Source organism: Numida meleagris, chromosome 17 (assembly GCF_002078875.1).
Source record: "Numida meleagris isolate 19003 breed g44 Domestic line chromosome 17, NumMel1.0, whole genome shotgun sequence".
Classification (NCBI taxonomy): Eukaryota; Metazoa; Chordata; class Aves; order Galliformes; family Numididae; genus Numida; species Numida meleagris.
In genome coordinates, this window is record NC_034425.1 from 7,805,692 (window position 1) to 7,818,574 (window position 12,883).

The 12,883-nt window shown below is 42.6% G+C and overlaps 1 protein-coding gene across 2 annotated transcripts in view; it reads left to right on the forward strand.

Moving 5' to 3' along the window:
* The window catches only part of TEX2 (testis expressed 2), a 44,822-nt gene that overhangs the window by 18,806 nt on the left and 13,133 nt on the right, over positions 1-12,883 (forward strand). For both annotated transcript variants that reach the window (XM_021414742.1, XM_021414740.1), the window contains exons 2-6: positions 750-2,404; positions 7,909-8,109; positions 8,997-9,321; positions 10,462-10,709; positions 12,046-12,195. In XM_021414742.1, the coding sequence (XP_021270417.1) occupies positions 776-2,404; positions 7,909-8,109; positions 8,997-9,321; positions 10,462-10,709; positions 12,046-12,195 (2,553 nt within the window). In that variant the 5' untranslated portion in view covers positions 750-775. The remainder of the gene's footprint in view (positions 1-749; positions 2,405-7,908; positions 8,110-8,996; positions 9,322-10,461; positions 10,710-12,045; positions 12,196-12,883) is intronic.

The window sequence follows — 12,883 nt, forward strand, 5'->3', positions numbered from 1 at the left end:
CAAAGGGCCACAGCCTTTGGTAGAAAGGTAATGACAAACAAGTGGCACTGGCTTGCTGCATAATGCAAACTTCAATGTCACTGGTGTATGCGAACGGCACATCTTTGCCACCATGTGATCATTTTCCTGCGCAGCTCTTTAAACATCAGCAAAGACCTCTCATTAATTCAGCATGGCAGTTCTTGAAAAATAATTTAGTTACTAAAGTAGTAAACTTGCTGCCAGAAAAGCAGAGCTGATCTTGTAATTCCTGACCCATCTTTGTGTATGGTCCTTGGTGCCTTGGTTTGAATGTGGGATGTTTCCTCTCCATGAAAATACAGTCTAAGTCCACTTTCATGAGTCACTCAAATGCTTGAAATGCTGTGTGGATATAGCTGATGTAAAAGGCAGGTGTGTTAGTGTGTCTACCATACAAATGTGCAGTGAACTGACTAGAGGTCACCATTTTCAGAAAGGACTGTTAGTATATCAATGAGAAGGGCATCACCTCTGCTGAATGTCCTTACACATTCTTACAGCAAAACTGCTATCAGTAAAAAATACTTTGTCTTGTTCTATATGTTAACTGAGGTGTATCTCACACATGTCCTATTTGCTGAAGTCTGACTAGCGTTTTTGACAGCAGTTACTTTGATACTGTTCACTGCTGAGGCGTTTGGACATGTTTCTGTCATTGCTTGGAGTTTCAAGCTTTACTTCAAGACATAAGAAATTGCATTTAACATGGCTTTACGTTTTCTTTACAGACTCTGACGCATCTCTGGGACCTGCAATGACAAGTCAGAACAGTAGCCATGCAGAGAAAACTGGTGAAATGTCCTCAAAGCAGTCAGCACCAAAAGTGCAGGTCCAACGATCTGTCTCCCGAGAAACCATCACTATTCATTTCTCTGCATTTGGGAAGGAGGAAGAAGAGGAGGAAGAGGAGTTTAAGGAATTTCTTGATGAGGAACTAGATGACCAAAGCATTGTAACAGCACTTGAAGCCAAGGAAGACCTCTGCTTTGAGCATACCGGCCATGATTTTTCTGGTCCAGCTACCTCGCTTAACATGGCCAACTCTGCGTCACTGCTGTCCTCATCACCTGCAGTTCTGCCGGCTGCAGACGCCGTAAAGCTGTTGGATTCTCCTTCCACATCCCAAGTACTCAGTGCAGTGCCACTAGTCCTGTCTCCCTCATCACACTCGTGTCATACGTTCAGCTTGTCAGGTGTGTCACCACCTGTGGAACAGAAGGCCAACCTGTTGTCTTCCCCATCATCATCTCCTTCCAGGTCAGTTGTCTGCTCTAGTGCATCATCCGCCATTTCTAGTTCCAAGCCTTTTAAGGGTTTAGTCAAGTCCCTTTCAACAGATGTGGAACCAAAAGAACCAACCCCACCGATGAGACATAGACAGTTAATGAAAACCCTAGTGAAATCTCTCTCTACAGACACTTCTAAACAAGAATCTGAAGCTGTGTCATACAGACCACCGGACTCAAAACTGAACTTGCATCTGTTCAAACAGTTCACTCAGCCTCGAGCTACGGGTGGTGATTCCAAAACTGCCCCCTCATCTCCATTAACATCTCCCTCTGACACTCGTTCCTTTTTTAAAGTACCTGAAATGGAGGCTAAAATTGAAGATACTAAAAGACGCCTTTCTGAAGTAATCTATGAGCCTTTTCAGCTGCTCAGTAAAATAATGGGTGATGAAAGTAGTAGCCACAGGCCCAAAGCCTTATCTTCAAGTGCTTCAGAACTCTCAAACCTTTCCAGTTTGAATGGCCATTTGGAAAGCAATAACAACTACAGCATTAAGGAAGAAGAATGTGATTCTGAAGGGGACTTGTATGGAAGTGACTCTAACTTGAGTAAGAACGATCAGTCAAAAACAGCTGAGGAACACGCAAAAGAGACGGAGACAAAAAGCTCTCAGTCTGCAAGCACAAAGGATGTGAGTTCAAAAACTTCACTCGTACTTGAAAAATGTTCATTGTCTGCACTGGCAAGCAGAGAGGATGAAGAGTTTTGTGAACTTTATTCTGAAGACTTTTCCTTGATAGAGGATGAAAGCAAAACCGATAAACATACTGAAACTTTGCTTGATCTCGAGGTGACTGATGAACATGGTGTTATGCTCAGTAGTGAAGATGAAAATAATCTGTATGTGCAACAGCCTAAAATACCAGTGAAAACTTTATACTTCTTAACACTGTTAGTCTATGCTTACTTTATTATTCCTCTCCCTGGCTACTTAAGTGGACTCTTATTTGGAATGGCCCTTGGATTTATGACAGCTGTCTGTGTGATTTGGCTGCTTACTCCGCGTACTCATGAGTATCTCAAATTTCGTGAAAGTATGAAAAAGCAGTGGAATACAGGAGCTCTAGACATCAAAGAACCTGAAATACTGAAGGTGAGCTCCTGGTATTTTGTCTGTATGCGTTATTTTGAGTCAAAGCAGTAAACTGGATATACTGAAGTTGCACGTGATCTGAATTATCACCATTTGTATTTGTAGTGTTTCTATAGGGTCAGTTGGCTTTGAGGGGTGGGTACTGTAATGGTTCAGTATCCAAGAACATACGTGGCTTCAGTGTCCTTAAGGATTAGGTAATTGAGCAGTTAGGAATGGAGTATAAAAGCCAATTTTTGCTCCGATTTTTGCTGACTGCAGGCAGAAATTGCATTGCTATCCTGATGTTCCTTATTTTTCTTGAATGGTGTGAGTTGCAGTCCTTAATTTGTTGTGAATGCAGGCTGAATGCACTTGTTTACCCACTGGATATACACACTGCTTACATGTACAAATCTTGGCAAACTTTCAGTTTTGTCCTTCATTAATTGGGTGCTGAGATCCTACATATGAGTTTGCCTTGATACACGAAAGTCGATAAAGATCCTGGTAATCATTGTTGGCTGCTGTTGTTGTCGTTCTCGGAGGTGTTAGTTGTTATTCAGGAACCTTGAACATATTTTAATGCTCTTATTCAGGAGATCTACTTTAGGAGAGTAGCTGTAGGCAAGAAATGCTCTGTGCAGAGGGAGCTGTATGAATGTAGATTAATGTTCTGTATGACCTAGTGAGTACTGCTTATATTTGCTAACATACATGGTAATTGTCTTTAATATGTAAAAACCTATAAAAGGGCTTTCTAATCCTTCATGAGTTTAAAATGCAGCTCATACTTCTACTGGAATGATGTAATAGGATTTAGCAGGTTGCAAGTTATCCCTCCCTTGTAAAAAGATTTCATATTTGCCTCTGTCAAAATAACACTGGGCAGTTCTGATCCTCTGCCAAACAGGAGAAAGATTTGACCTGTAACAAAACTCATGTGAATGTGAGAGAGCCAGACTTGTGTGAGTATCGTGTCTTCAGAACTTGCTGGTCTTCCATTCCGACTTGAAGTGCTTTCGTGCTGTTGTAATAAGAGCTAGAAGTAAGGCCCCTTCATGGGGCTCTGGAAATTGGGATTCTGCCAAACCACAGTCAAGCTATTTTTGCATGAGCATGTGCATGTTCTGTGCCATGCAAACTTCTCAGACAGTGTTTATGTTTGAGTTTCAAGATCTAGTGGAAAATGGAAATTCCTCCCAAAAGGTGCCGAAATACCTGAGCACACACAATCCCTCTGTGACTTCAGAGCACGCTTCCTTGCCCTCTTATTCCCACAGATTCACTTCTCTAGCTTCCTTTTCCTTTCTTTTTTCCCCCTGTCCACAGGTTGCTTTTTGATTTTGCTTTTTTTAACTTTCTAATGCATTTGGCTCTTCTAAGTTCGCTGTTGGTGTTTTCAAATGCGTGTTCTCTTGTGTTGTGCTGGCTAATAGAAAAGGTTGTAAGCAACAGCTAAAATGCAGATAAATGCACCCTTTCCATCGGGAAAACCTTTATGGGCAGAGAGTGCTGGAGAATGAAGCAGTACAGAAGGAGGGGGCTTCCAGCAGCACACTGCTCCTGAGCACCACTCTGCGGATTCCGTGTTGGGCAGTGGCCTCTGACGGGTGTGTGTGTTTTCAGTGAAGGTGATGGTTACTTCTGCCCTCCTTGGGCCTTGCTTTGTTTGTTTTGTTCCCCATAGATTCCATGTCAATAAAAGCTCAAAAACCTGCGCTGTATTTTTCTCCTTCATCAAGCAGAATACGGCTGTGGTATTGCAAAATAGTGGTGATAAGACAGATGGTAATGCGATGAGTGATCGGCAGTCTGCAGAAGTTTTACAGTTTCAGTGCTGGAGCATTTAGCGATACTGCTTAATGATAATGACTGCTGATCAACCTGTTAATTTCACCAAACTCGGGGGCAGTTGTGATCCAGGGTTGGGCTTGTATTGTGAAGTTTGCTTGCTGATGCTTTTATTTGTGTCTTTGGAACCGCAGAAATAATGATCTGTATGTGATGATTCCCCCCCACCCCCCGAGGGCTGGTGTAACAGTAGTGCTGCTGTGCCAGGTGAGGCAATGTGCTCGGGAAGCCAGGGTTGGTCTCGCTAACAAACAGCCCGGATCCTGGTAGCGCCTGTGTTTGGAACAACACCCGTGGCCTTTGCCATAAAAGCCGTGCCTGCTGCTGCTCTGCCCAGATGCTTTTTTCAGGTTTGGTACCGCGCTGATCAGGAGGCACTTTCTCCCGGTTTCAGCTGTGAGTTCAGAGCAGCTGCTGACCTTCAGAGCTGGACATCACAGGATCAGCGCAAATGGCAAGCAGCTGCAGAGCAGCGCGTGACTGTAGTCATTGTCCTCCCTGAATTACTAGATTTCTCATTTTAACAACTTCGCTGGTATGAAAAAACCCGTCCTACAGTCTCTGCCCTCCTGCACAAGGAAATCCATTGTTGCTTCAGTAGTTTGGCAGAATTTTATCTGTTGCTGATACGCTACAGTAACGTAACTCCTCTGTTTAGAAGCATTGCAAAGTGGTTTCCTTTGGTTGTGAATCTTTTGTTTCAATTTCTTTTTGCAAAGAGAGATGTGAAGGCCCCTCTGCTGAAATTGTTCTTAGAATGTGGGGACTTGCTTCTTGGATAAACTGAAAAATGTTTTTGGTTTATGGTTTATTGTACAACAGTGAAAAATGCTGAAAATGAGAGGGCAGATGGTATCATCCCATCTCTTAACACTGTTGGATAGATGGGGAAAAAATATTTCTGCACCTGGCACATGCTTTCAGATTCATTAACAGTGAAGAGTCATCATTTGGGGAGTTATTACTGTTCCCCTCTGAACTGTGCAGTTTTCGTCTGTGTTGCAAAATAACCTGAAATTTGAGTGGAAAAAGGCAAGCACGCATCCTCAGAAATTAGGAAACTCAAAATTTATGTTTAGGGAGGGCTCGCAGTTATACGGTGTCTCTTTCATGCTGCCTGCTGAGCGGGCAGTGTCTGGGTGGTTCCATGGAACTGGAGAGCTGTGCATGGCAGGTGACAGCTCCGTGTGCTGCCAGCACCAAGGGGGGCACATGGTGCGGATGGGAGGAGCAGATGGGAGTTTCCAGGGCTCCCAGATGCCAAAACTGATGTGAGAATTTGCACACTAAGGAGGCAGAGAGTCCTGAAGTATGCTGTTAAACGGTGTAGTGTCAGGAAACCTGGCAGAAAGGTGGGGGCTAGCACTCAACAGGGAGAAGCTGGGTAGGACAGGTGCTGGTGCAGTGGGTGACATAGTGGCTTAATGCAGTCCCCTTTGCTCCTGACCACTCAGACGTGACCGTTAGGGTCTTGGGTAATGGTTGTGGAGCTGCTGAGAAAGCATCGCAAGGCTCGTGCATCCGATGTGTGCACAGAGGTGTTTGTCTCATCTTAGCTTTTCAGCTTTGGAGCTGTGCTTGTGGGTTTTTGCTTCTAGGTATGGTACTGTGGTGTTGAGAACAGTGCATAAATGGGCGTTGTTCTTTGCTGCACCTCCTCCGCTGGGCTGAGTGCTGGTGTCGGAATGCTGCAGCTGGTTCTGTCTCACGTGGGATGTTAGAGAACCTTCAAGTGTACTCCCTCCTTGCTTTTTCGGAACCCTGCGTACTTGGGGGTTTCCAGCCCTCTTCCTGCAAATAACACTGTAGCTTATGGTCGTTAAAAACCCAGCCTCTGTGGCTATGCTTCATGGAAAGAGCCTCTTTCTGTGCATTCCTTCCTCTTGGTACAGGTTTGCTTGCTCTTCGGTGGAGCTTCACTGCAAGATGATAAGCTTTTAAGGCAGCAAACTTTTGTCTGTATGTTTGCCTGGCTGCAGACCTCCAGACCTTGTTGTCTGAGCTAGAAATAGCCCGGAGACCTGATCTGGGGGCAGGTGGGAGCCTGTCCAGAGCCCTGTGAGCTGTGTGGATATTTGAGTTCTGCACCAAGAGGACGGATGGTGCGTAGCGGCTCTAGGCAAATCACTTGATGTCCTTGTGCTTCAGTAAGTCCAGCTGGAGTTCCTGGCCGCAAATTAATTGCTGTCTGCTCAAAGATGTCTTGACTTAATAATCAAGATATGATAGCAAATAGGATAGGCTCAAACATCAGCCCTGCTGTGCAGAACCCTGGTGGTTTATGGAGAGCTCTTCCTCGTGCATTGTATTCCTTATGCAGCGGTTGTGCATAACCCCATGTAAGCAAACAACCGCACACAAAGCTTCTTCAGAGAGCACACACTGATATTTCTGTTAATAACGAGGCCGCCAGCCTTGGAGCTGAGCAGAGATGTATGGCTTAATCTTTCCTGAACATAAAAAGAATGCTAATTGATCCAGGTGATTTTTTTTAGGATTTATGGTGAAAATAGAGCTAGATGTCAGAGCAAGCAAAAAATAGATGCCACTGTTACTATGGCATCTAAGAAAGGGTACGCTGTCTTCATGGCGCTGGAGCAAATGAGCGTTAAAATAAATGTTACGTTTCAGCGTGTGGGTGGAAACGTATCAGAGAAGTTAATGTCGCGGTAAGATCTGGGATGTTTCGCACGTAGTTGGAACTTCTGGGTTGTCGTGAAGAATCCTGGAGTGCTGGTTCAGCTCCTCGCCCTGCGATGCTCCCCGGGTACCCACAAAGCTGCCACTTCTCCTTGTGCCCCAGAGAGCCTCCCTGGAAGCCTCTCTTCCACTGTCTATTGACACTAATGAATACCTGCAGAATTAAGGTGTTGGTGGGCAGGTACAAGTCATTAGCCAAGTATGCTATTTGGCAGCTTAAGAGAAGGAAATTTTGCCTGCTGTGAATGGGCGTTCTGGCTGGTTCTGCCTCGCTTGTCATCTTGTGTTTTCTGTAAGCAGATGTTAGTGCAGTGTGACATCACCTCCGTGGTTGGAATCAGTACCTGCAGCCTGCTTACAGCTGTGATTCTTCTGTTTTCTATAGCTTTTTTTTTTCCTCGCTGCAGAGGAATACCTGAAATTTAATCCCCATGTCTGACTTGTGTTGTAAATGCACGGTTGCACAGCGCATTAAATGATGTAAAGCAGCGGTGGTGCGTTAAAACAAACTGCAGTGTAGTCCTCGATTCTTGGTGTGATGACAGCGCCGGCGCTGCCCGTGAGCAGGCTGCTTGTTCTGCCCTGATTGTTGGCAATTAAGATGTCAGCGCGTTGTGGCGGTGGACAGGCTGCTCTGCACGTGTCCTTCCCAGCTGGCTCGTGGCCTTCCCAGCCAGCCTGTGTCTGCAGTTCAGTGAGATGAGGTGAGGGAGCTGCTCCCTGAGATGAGGAGCTGCTCACACAAAATGATGTACTTGGAAAACCAGACTGTGCTTGGGATGTAGTCCTCATCTCATGCGCTGTCAGCCGGGTGCTACCTCACTTTGTGTGTTTACTGCTTTGTATTTGTGCAGTGACATGAGCGTGGCAAAAGCTTGGATAATTGCTTAAAACTTTTAAACTTCTATGTACATGCTGTAGTTGGCTTTCTGGCAGCTTAAAAGCCTGTTAACAATTATTTTCTTCTCCAGGGATGGATGAATGAAATTTATAATTACGATCCAGAAACATACCATGCTACGCTGACTCATTCTGTCTACGTGCGACTTGAAGGAAGCACCTTAAGGCTTTCAAAACCTAATAAAAATATTTCTAGGAGAGCTGTGTACAATGAGCCAAAGCCTGAAGTCACGTATGTCAGCCAGAAAATTTATGAACTTACGGAGAGCAAGGTGAGTGTGCCTTACTTATATCTGATTTTAACAGAGTACTTTGAAACTTCACCTTTTTTCATCACTCTAGTTACATGTGCTGTCATTGTGTAAACAAAACTGTTTCTGTAACTAACTTGCAAAAAATTGTGCCAGGGAGGAAGATTGAGCAGGATTTGGGGAAAAAAATACATATTACACAGTAAATGGAAGGCATGATTTTTCCTTTGTCAGTTTGAAAAAGGCAACTCGTGGGAGGTTAGAGAATTGTTCTCTATGCGTTAGATTTCATGTTGACTGTTTTGAAGTTTATACTGGAATGTGTAATCCTTGGTTGTTGTCTCTATCTCAAGGCAGTTCACGCAGCGTTTGCATTTCACTTTCATTGAATTAGAATTTTGCAGCTGGGAGTGTGCATCAAGAATAATGCTTGGATAGTTTCCCTAGTTATTTGCCTTCCTCAAGTATGTGAGGAGTTGCTATGTAAAGTTGATTCCGTGAACATTACATTAAGTAATATATCAATACCTCATTATTAAAATAATTGATTTTTTTTATAAGATGCTGCATGAGTAGAGGACCTTGGCAGTACAGATTAGGAGGAAACTATGCTTCAGAGGACTGTGGGAGTTGGAGGGAGAGAAGGACCAAGTAGACACTGAGGAAAACCTTCCTTCATTCCCTGCCTCCCATTCCAAAAATCAAAACTTCTAATTCTAAATGCTGTGACTCCTCACAGACTTGGTGAATTGGACAGCAAGCAGCTACAAATTAAGAGTCAGTTGAACCCAGGAGGTCTGGTGTATGATCTGTCTGTCTCATGTTCTTATGTTATACATGTGACTTTTTGAAACATAAAAGATAAAACCAAAAAATAAGTGAATTTAACTCTCTCATTTGTCCTTCAGATTTCCCTGGTTCCCAAAAGTCTGGCACGAAAACGAATTTGGAATAAGAAGTACCCTATTTGCATTGAACTTGCTAGACAGGATGACTTCATGGCTAAAGCCCAGACTGATAAAGAGAATGCAGAAGAAAAGTTGTCTTCTGAGAAAGTGGACTTGAACAATGAGGAATCCAAGAAAGCTCAGGATGGAGCCAAGTACACTAGCCAAAAAGATCAAGTGCTTTATCTCTTTGGAAGGACAGGTAGGGAGAAGGAGGAGTGGTTCAGAAGGTTCCTTCTAGCATCCAAGCTGAAGTCTGAAGCCAAGAAGCCTTCTAGCAAGCCAGGTATTCATATGTATATCATATATTTTTCCCAGTGAAGCTATCCATTAAAAGAAGCAAATCGAAGTTACATTTTCACAGTGATAGTTATAGCAACTGTGGAGGTACTGAGATCTCAACAGACAAGTAATACCAAAGGCACCCTCCTGCTTCTTATGTTGGCCTCTTGATTCCCCCTTCCGTACACCAGCTTTTCCTCTCTTGGTTGCATATTTGGCAGTATGTCCTCAACTTTTCTTACTGTTTTTAGACTGTTTTGTGTGAGTGCACTGTTTTTCTATGACTGTAACTTCTGTAAGGATTAGTTGTTCCATCTTTTTCCTTCTCACCTGCTGGAACAGATGACAACATTTGCAGTATTAGATTTAGTCCTATGTTACCTTTTCTTCCATTCCAGTCTCCTGTAAAGAATGTAATGCTTTCGCTTGGCTTAACGTCACGGCAAAACACGTTTTTGGTTTTTAAATAGAAAGACCTGTTTTAATATATATCCAAACCAATAAACATGGCAAATAAGCTGATACCAAACAAATATTTGAAATATTAATTTTAAGCCATCCTCTGATACGATTTTAAAATGGAATGACTCATACTGTTCTTCATCTCTCTGAGAAGTTATTTAAAGGTTAACATCATTATTTCTGGCCTACAGTTTCTTGAAATACAAATACAAAATTAATGGATAATTAGAATTCTAATAGTTATGTGCTTTTGACAGTCTTTTGAATTGTAACAGTCTATAATTAAACTTAAGACATAAATTAGTTATAGGTACATTTTAATCACCTGACTTTTATTTTAGGCATTACCCAGCAGAGCTGTTGGGAATTCTGCCATATGTTGTATATATGTGAGTGTCTGTATTTAAATGTGGAATTGATCAGCTGAGTTTTCCAGTCACACATCCTCCTGAGTGCTGAGTCATGCCTAGGTTATTGACTGTCTTAAGCTTGTGACCAGCTGAACACGGACTTGTGGACTTTACTTCTGCCCTTCAGAATGAGAGAGCACTACGTTGGTCTTTTTTCAGAATAAATTAAATCTGCTAGCTTAATTTGTTCCTTGAATTGTGTGATCATACGTTCTGCTATCTGACTGTCAAATTCCTTTTCTGTTTAACAAGTATTATTCCTTTTGATTTAGGGATCTTGTCAGCACACGGTAGAACGGAGAGTCAGTCTGGAGTTCTTACACACAGTCGTAGCAGCAGCAAGGGAAGTGCAGAAGAAATTGCATCCCAGCCTAAACACAAGGATCTGGCGGGCAATCTGCGGCAGAAAATGCTTCTGGACTACAATATTTATATGGCAAAGTGTGTTCCACAGGAAAAGAAGAGCCCTTCGAGTAGTCCAGTCCTCAGTGCAGATAGCAGCCCTACAGCTGTGAAAAAGGTAATACTTTTTCCCCAAAGAGATGCATCAGAGGTGGTGATGTATTTTATCTTGTTAACTCATTTCTAAATGAAGTAGTTACGTAGGAGAGGAAAAAGAAAACAAACTAGCACATTTATGAATCGCTCTTTATAAGACTCTAGTATAAAATACAACACTTAATAAATGGAACCTTAACAAAAAGTGTGATCACCATTCTCTTCAAAGGTGTAATTCGTGTTCTGCATCTTTGACAGACTTTCATAAATGTTCAGAAAGGCACAGGAGGCCACAGTATAGCATATGTAGAAAAATTTCTGCAGCTCCCCAGGAAAAAAGCAAGTCTAGCCCCTGACAACCCTGGAAACAGTGACGAATTCACTGCTGAATTGAGCAGGGGTCAAAAATAATTCTATAAATAGATCAACAGGTGGGAAACTTGGACACAGTGATTCACAGCAGAAGCTGCTGCATGAGGCTGCAGCCACTGGGAGCAATCATTGCCAAGAAATGAAATTCAGAACTGTAACATCTACATGATTGCTCTTAGAAAGCAGTGCTTTTCTGTTGGCTTCCGACTTTCTACCTGTAGTAATGACAAACTCTCCTTTCATTGCAGGTAGTTCAAAGACATTAAATGTCTTGCCTTCATAAAGTATCAGCCTGCTGGTTCTAATAAAATACATGGTGTTATGTACACATCCCAGATTATTTCAGCTGTTTCTGCTTTCATGTCTGTAGTCAGAGGTGCAACATCTGAATGTGCAGTATCTTCAGGTGTTTTGAGATGGTTTCTCCAGTAAACCAACACATAACTCTCTTGGACTGTAAACAAAACCTCTTATGCAGCCAAAGGAACAATATGGCTTCCTGAAACCTATGTGCAACCATTGGAAGGAAGAGTATGTTTACTTGTACTGTATTTATCTTCAATTTGTGACTTCTCAGAACTGTATTTGATATTGGGCTTTGCTCTTCTCTAAATAAAAAGCGTAGCGTAGCTGTTGTAAGGTTTGTTGGGAAGGGAGAGTGTCTCTGCCACAGACATATTTGTAGGGCTGCCCACTCTGAGGTTATCTGCTTTTTCTGCCAGAGGTTAAAATATGTATAGCATTCTCATTTTATTGCCAGAGTTGAATCTGTAGCAGCGTAGTCTCATTTGCTCTGTTGCATGTCAGGATGATGACAAGTAAGCTCATGTCAGGCCAGCTGACATGGCTGTAAAGCTGTTGCCTGTGTTGAACATTAGAGTTCTTAACTGACCTAGGCTGTAACACGGAACTTCCTGGTGCAAATGAGGCCTTTTTGACCTTAGAATAGAATTTCCACAGCTGAATAACCTGCTCTGTGTTTTCAGTTACCTGATGCCCACGTGGAAGCTGAGGAAGAAGAACAGGAGGTCTGGGTGAACGCTTTGCTTGGAAGAATATTTTGGGATTTTTTAGGAGAAAAATATTGGTCTGATCTAGTGTCAAAGAAGATTCAAATGAAGCTTAGTAAAATAAAGGTAACTGATCTGGAAACATGTACTTCACATGTTTCTTTGAGTTCAAAATCAGTAGAAGAAACTCTTTTACAGAGGTCTGGATATCTGGAAAAACAGTTGGGGTAGACAAATGTGATGCAGAGCTTCAAGTAAGTTTTGTTATCCGTTTCACAGTAGAATCATGACAAGTTGACTTTGTTACTTCAGTTTCTGATCAACAATTTGAATCTGTAAAGTTTCTGTGTTAAAAAGTAGAAATATTACTGTATTTACTTTAAGGGTAAGTGGAGCTGGCTTTAAGTTATTAAGCTTACTGACTCGGGTCTCTATAGCCAGGATTACTGTAATGTTACTAATTACTAATGTTTTGGGTTTTTTTTTTTTTCCCCACTGAATTGTGAAGATACAGTTTTGGATGAAATCTGTTATGGGAAATAGTCAATTTCTGTAGAGAAAGAGGAGGTCAGAGAACCACCTTCAGAGGTGCACTGCTTGCAGGAGAGGTTGGTGGGAGTAGTAGTCAAGCTCTGAAGTGATGGAATAGAGTTATTTGACTGCATAAGCTCAAAAGGTGAAGGGAGAAGTGATGCTGTTGAGTGACTTCTGTGTCTTTCCTTTGCATTCTGTAACTCTTCTGAACAGCGGCAGCTAATCATTGGCTTGTTCAGCTCCTGATGTTGGGGGAGGAGTTTGCCTGTTCCTGAAGGCG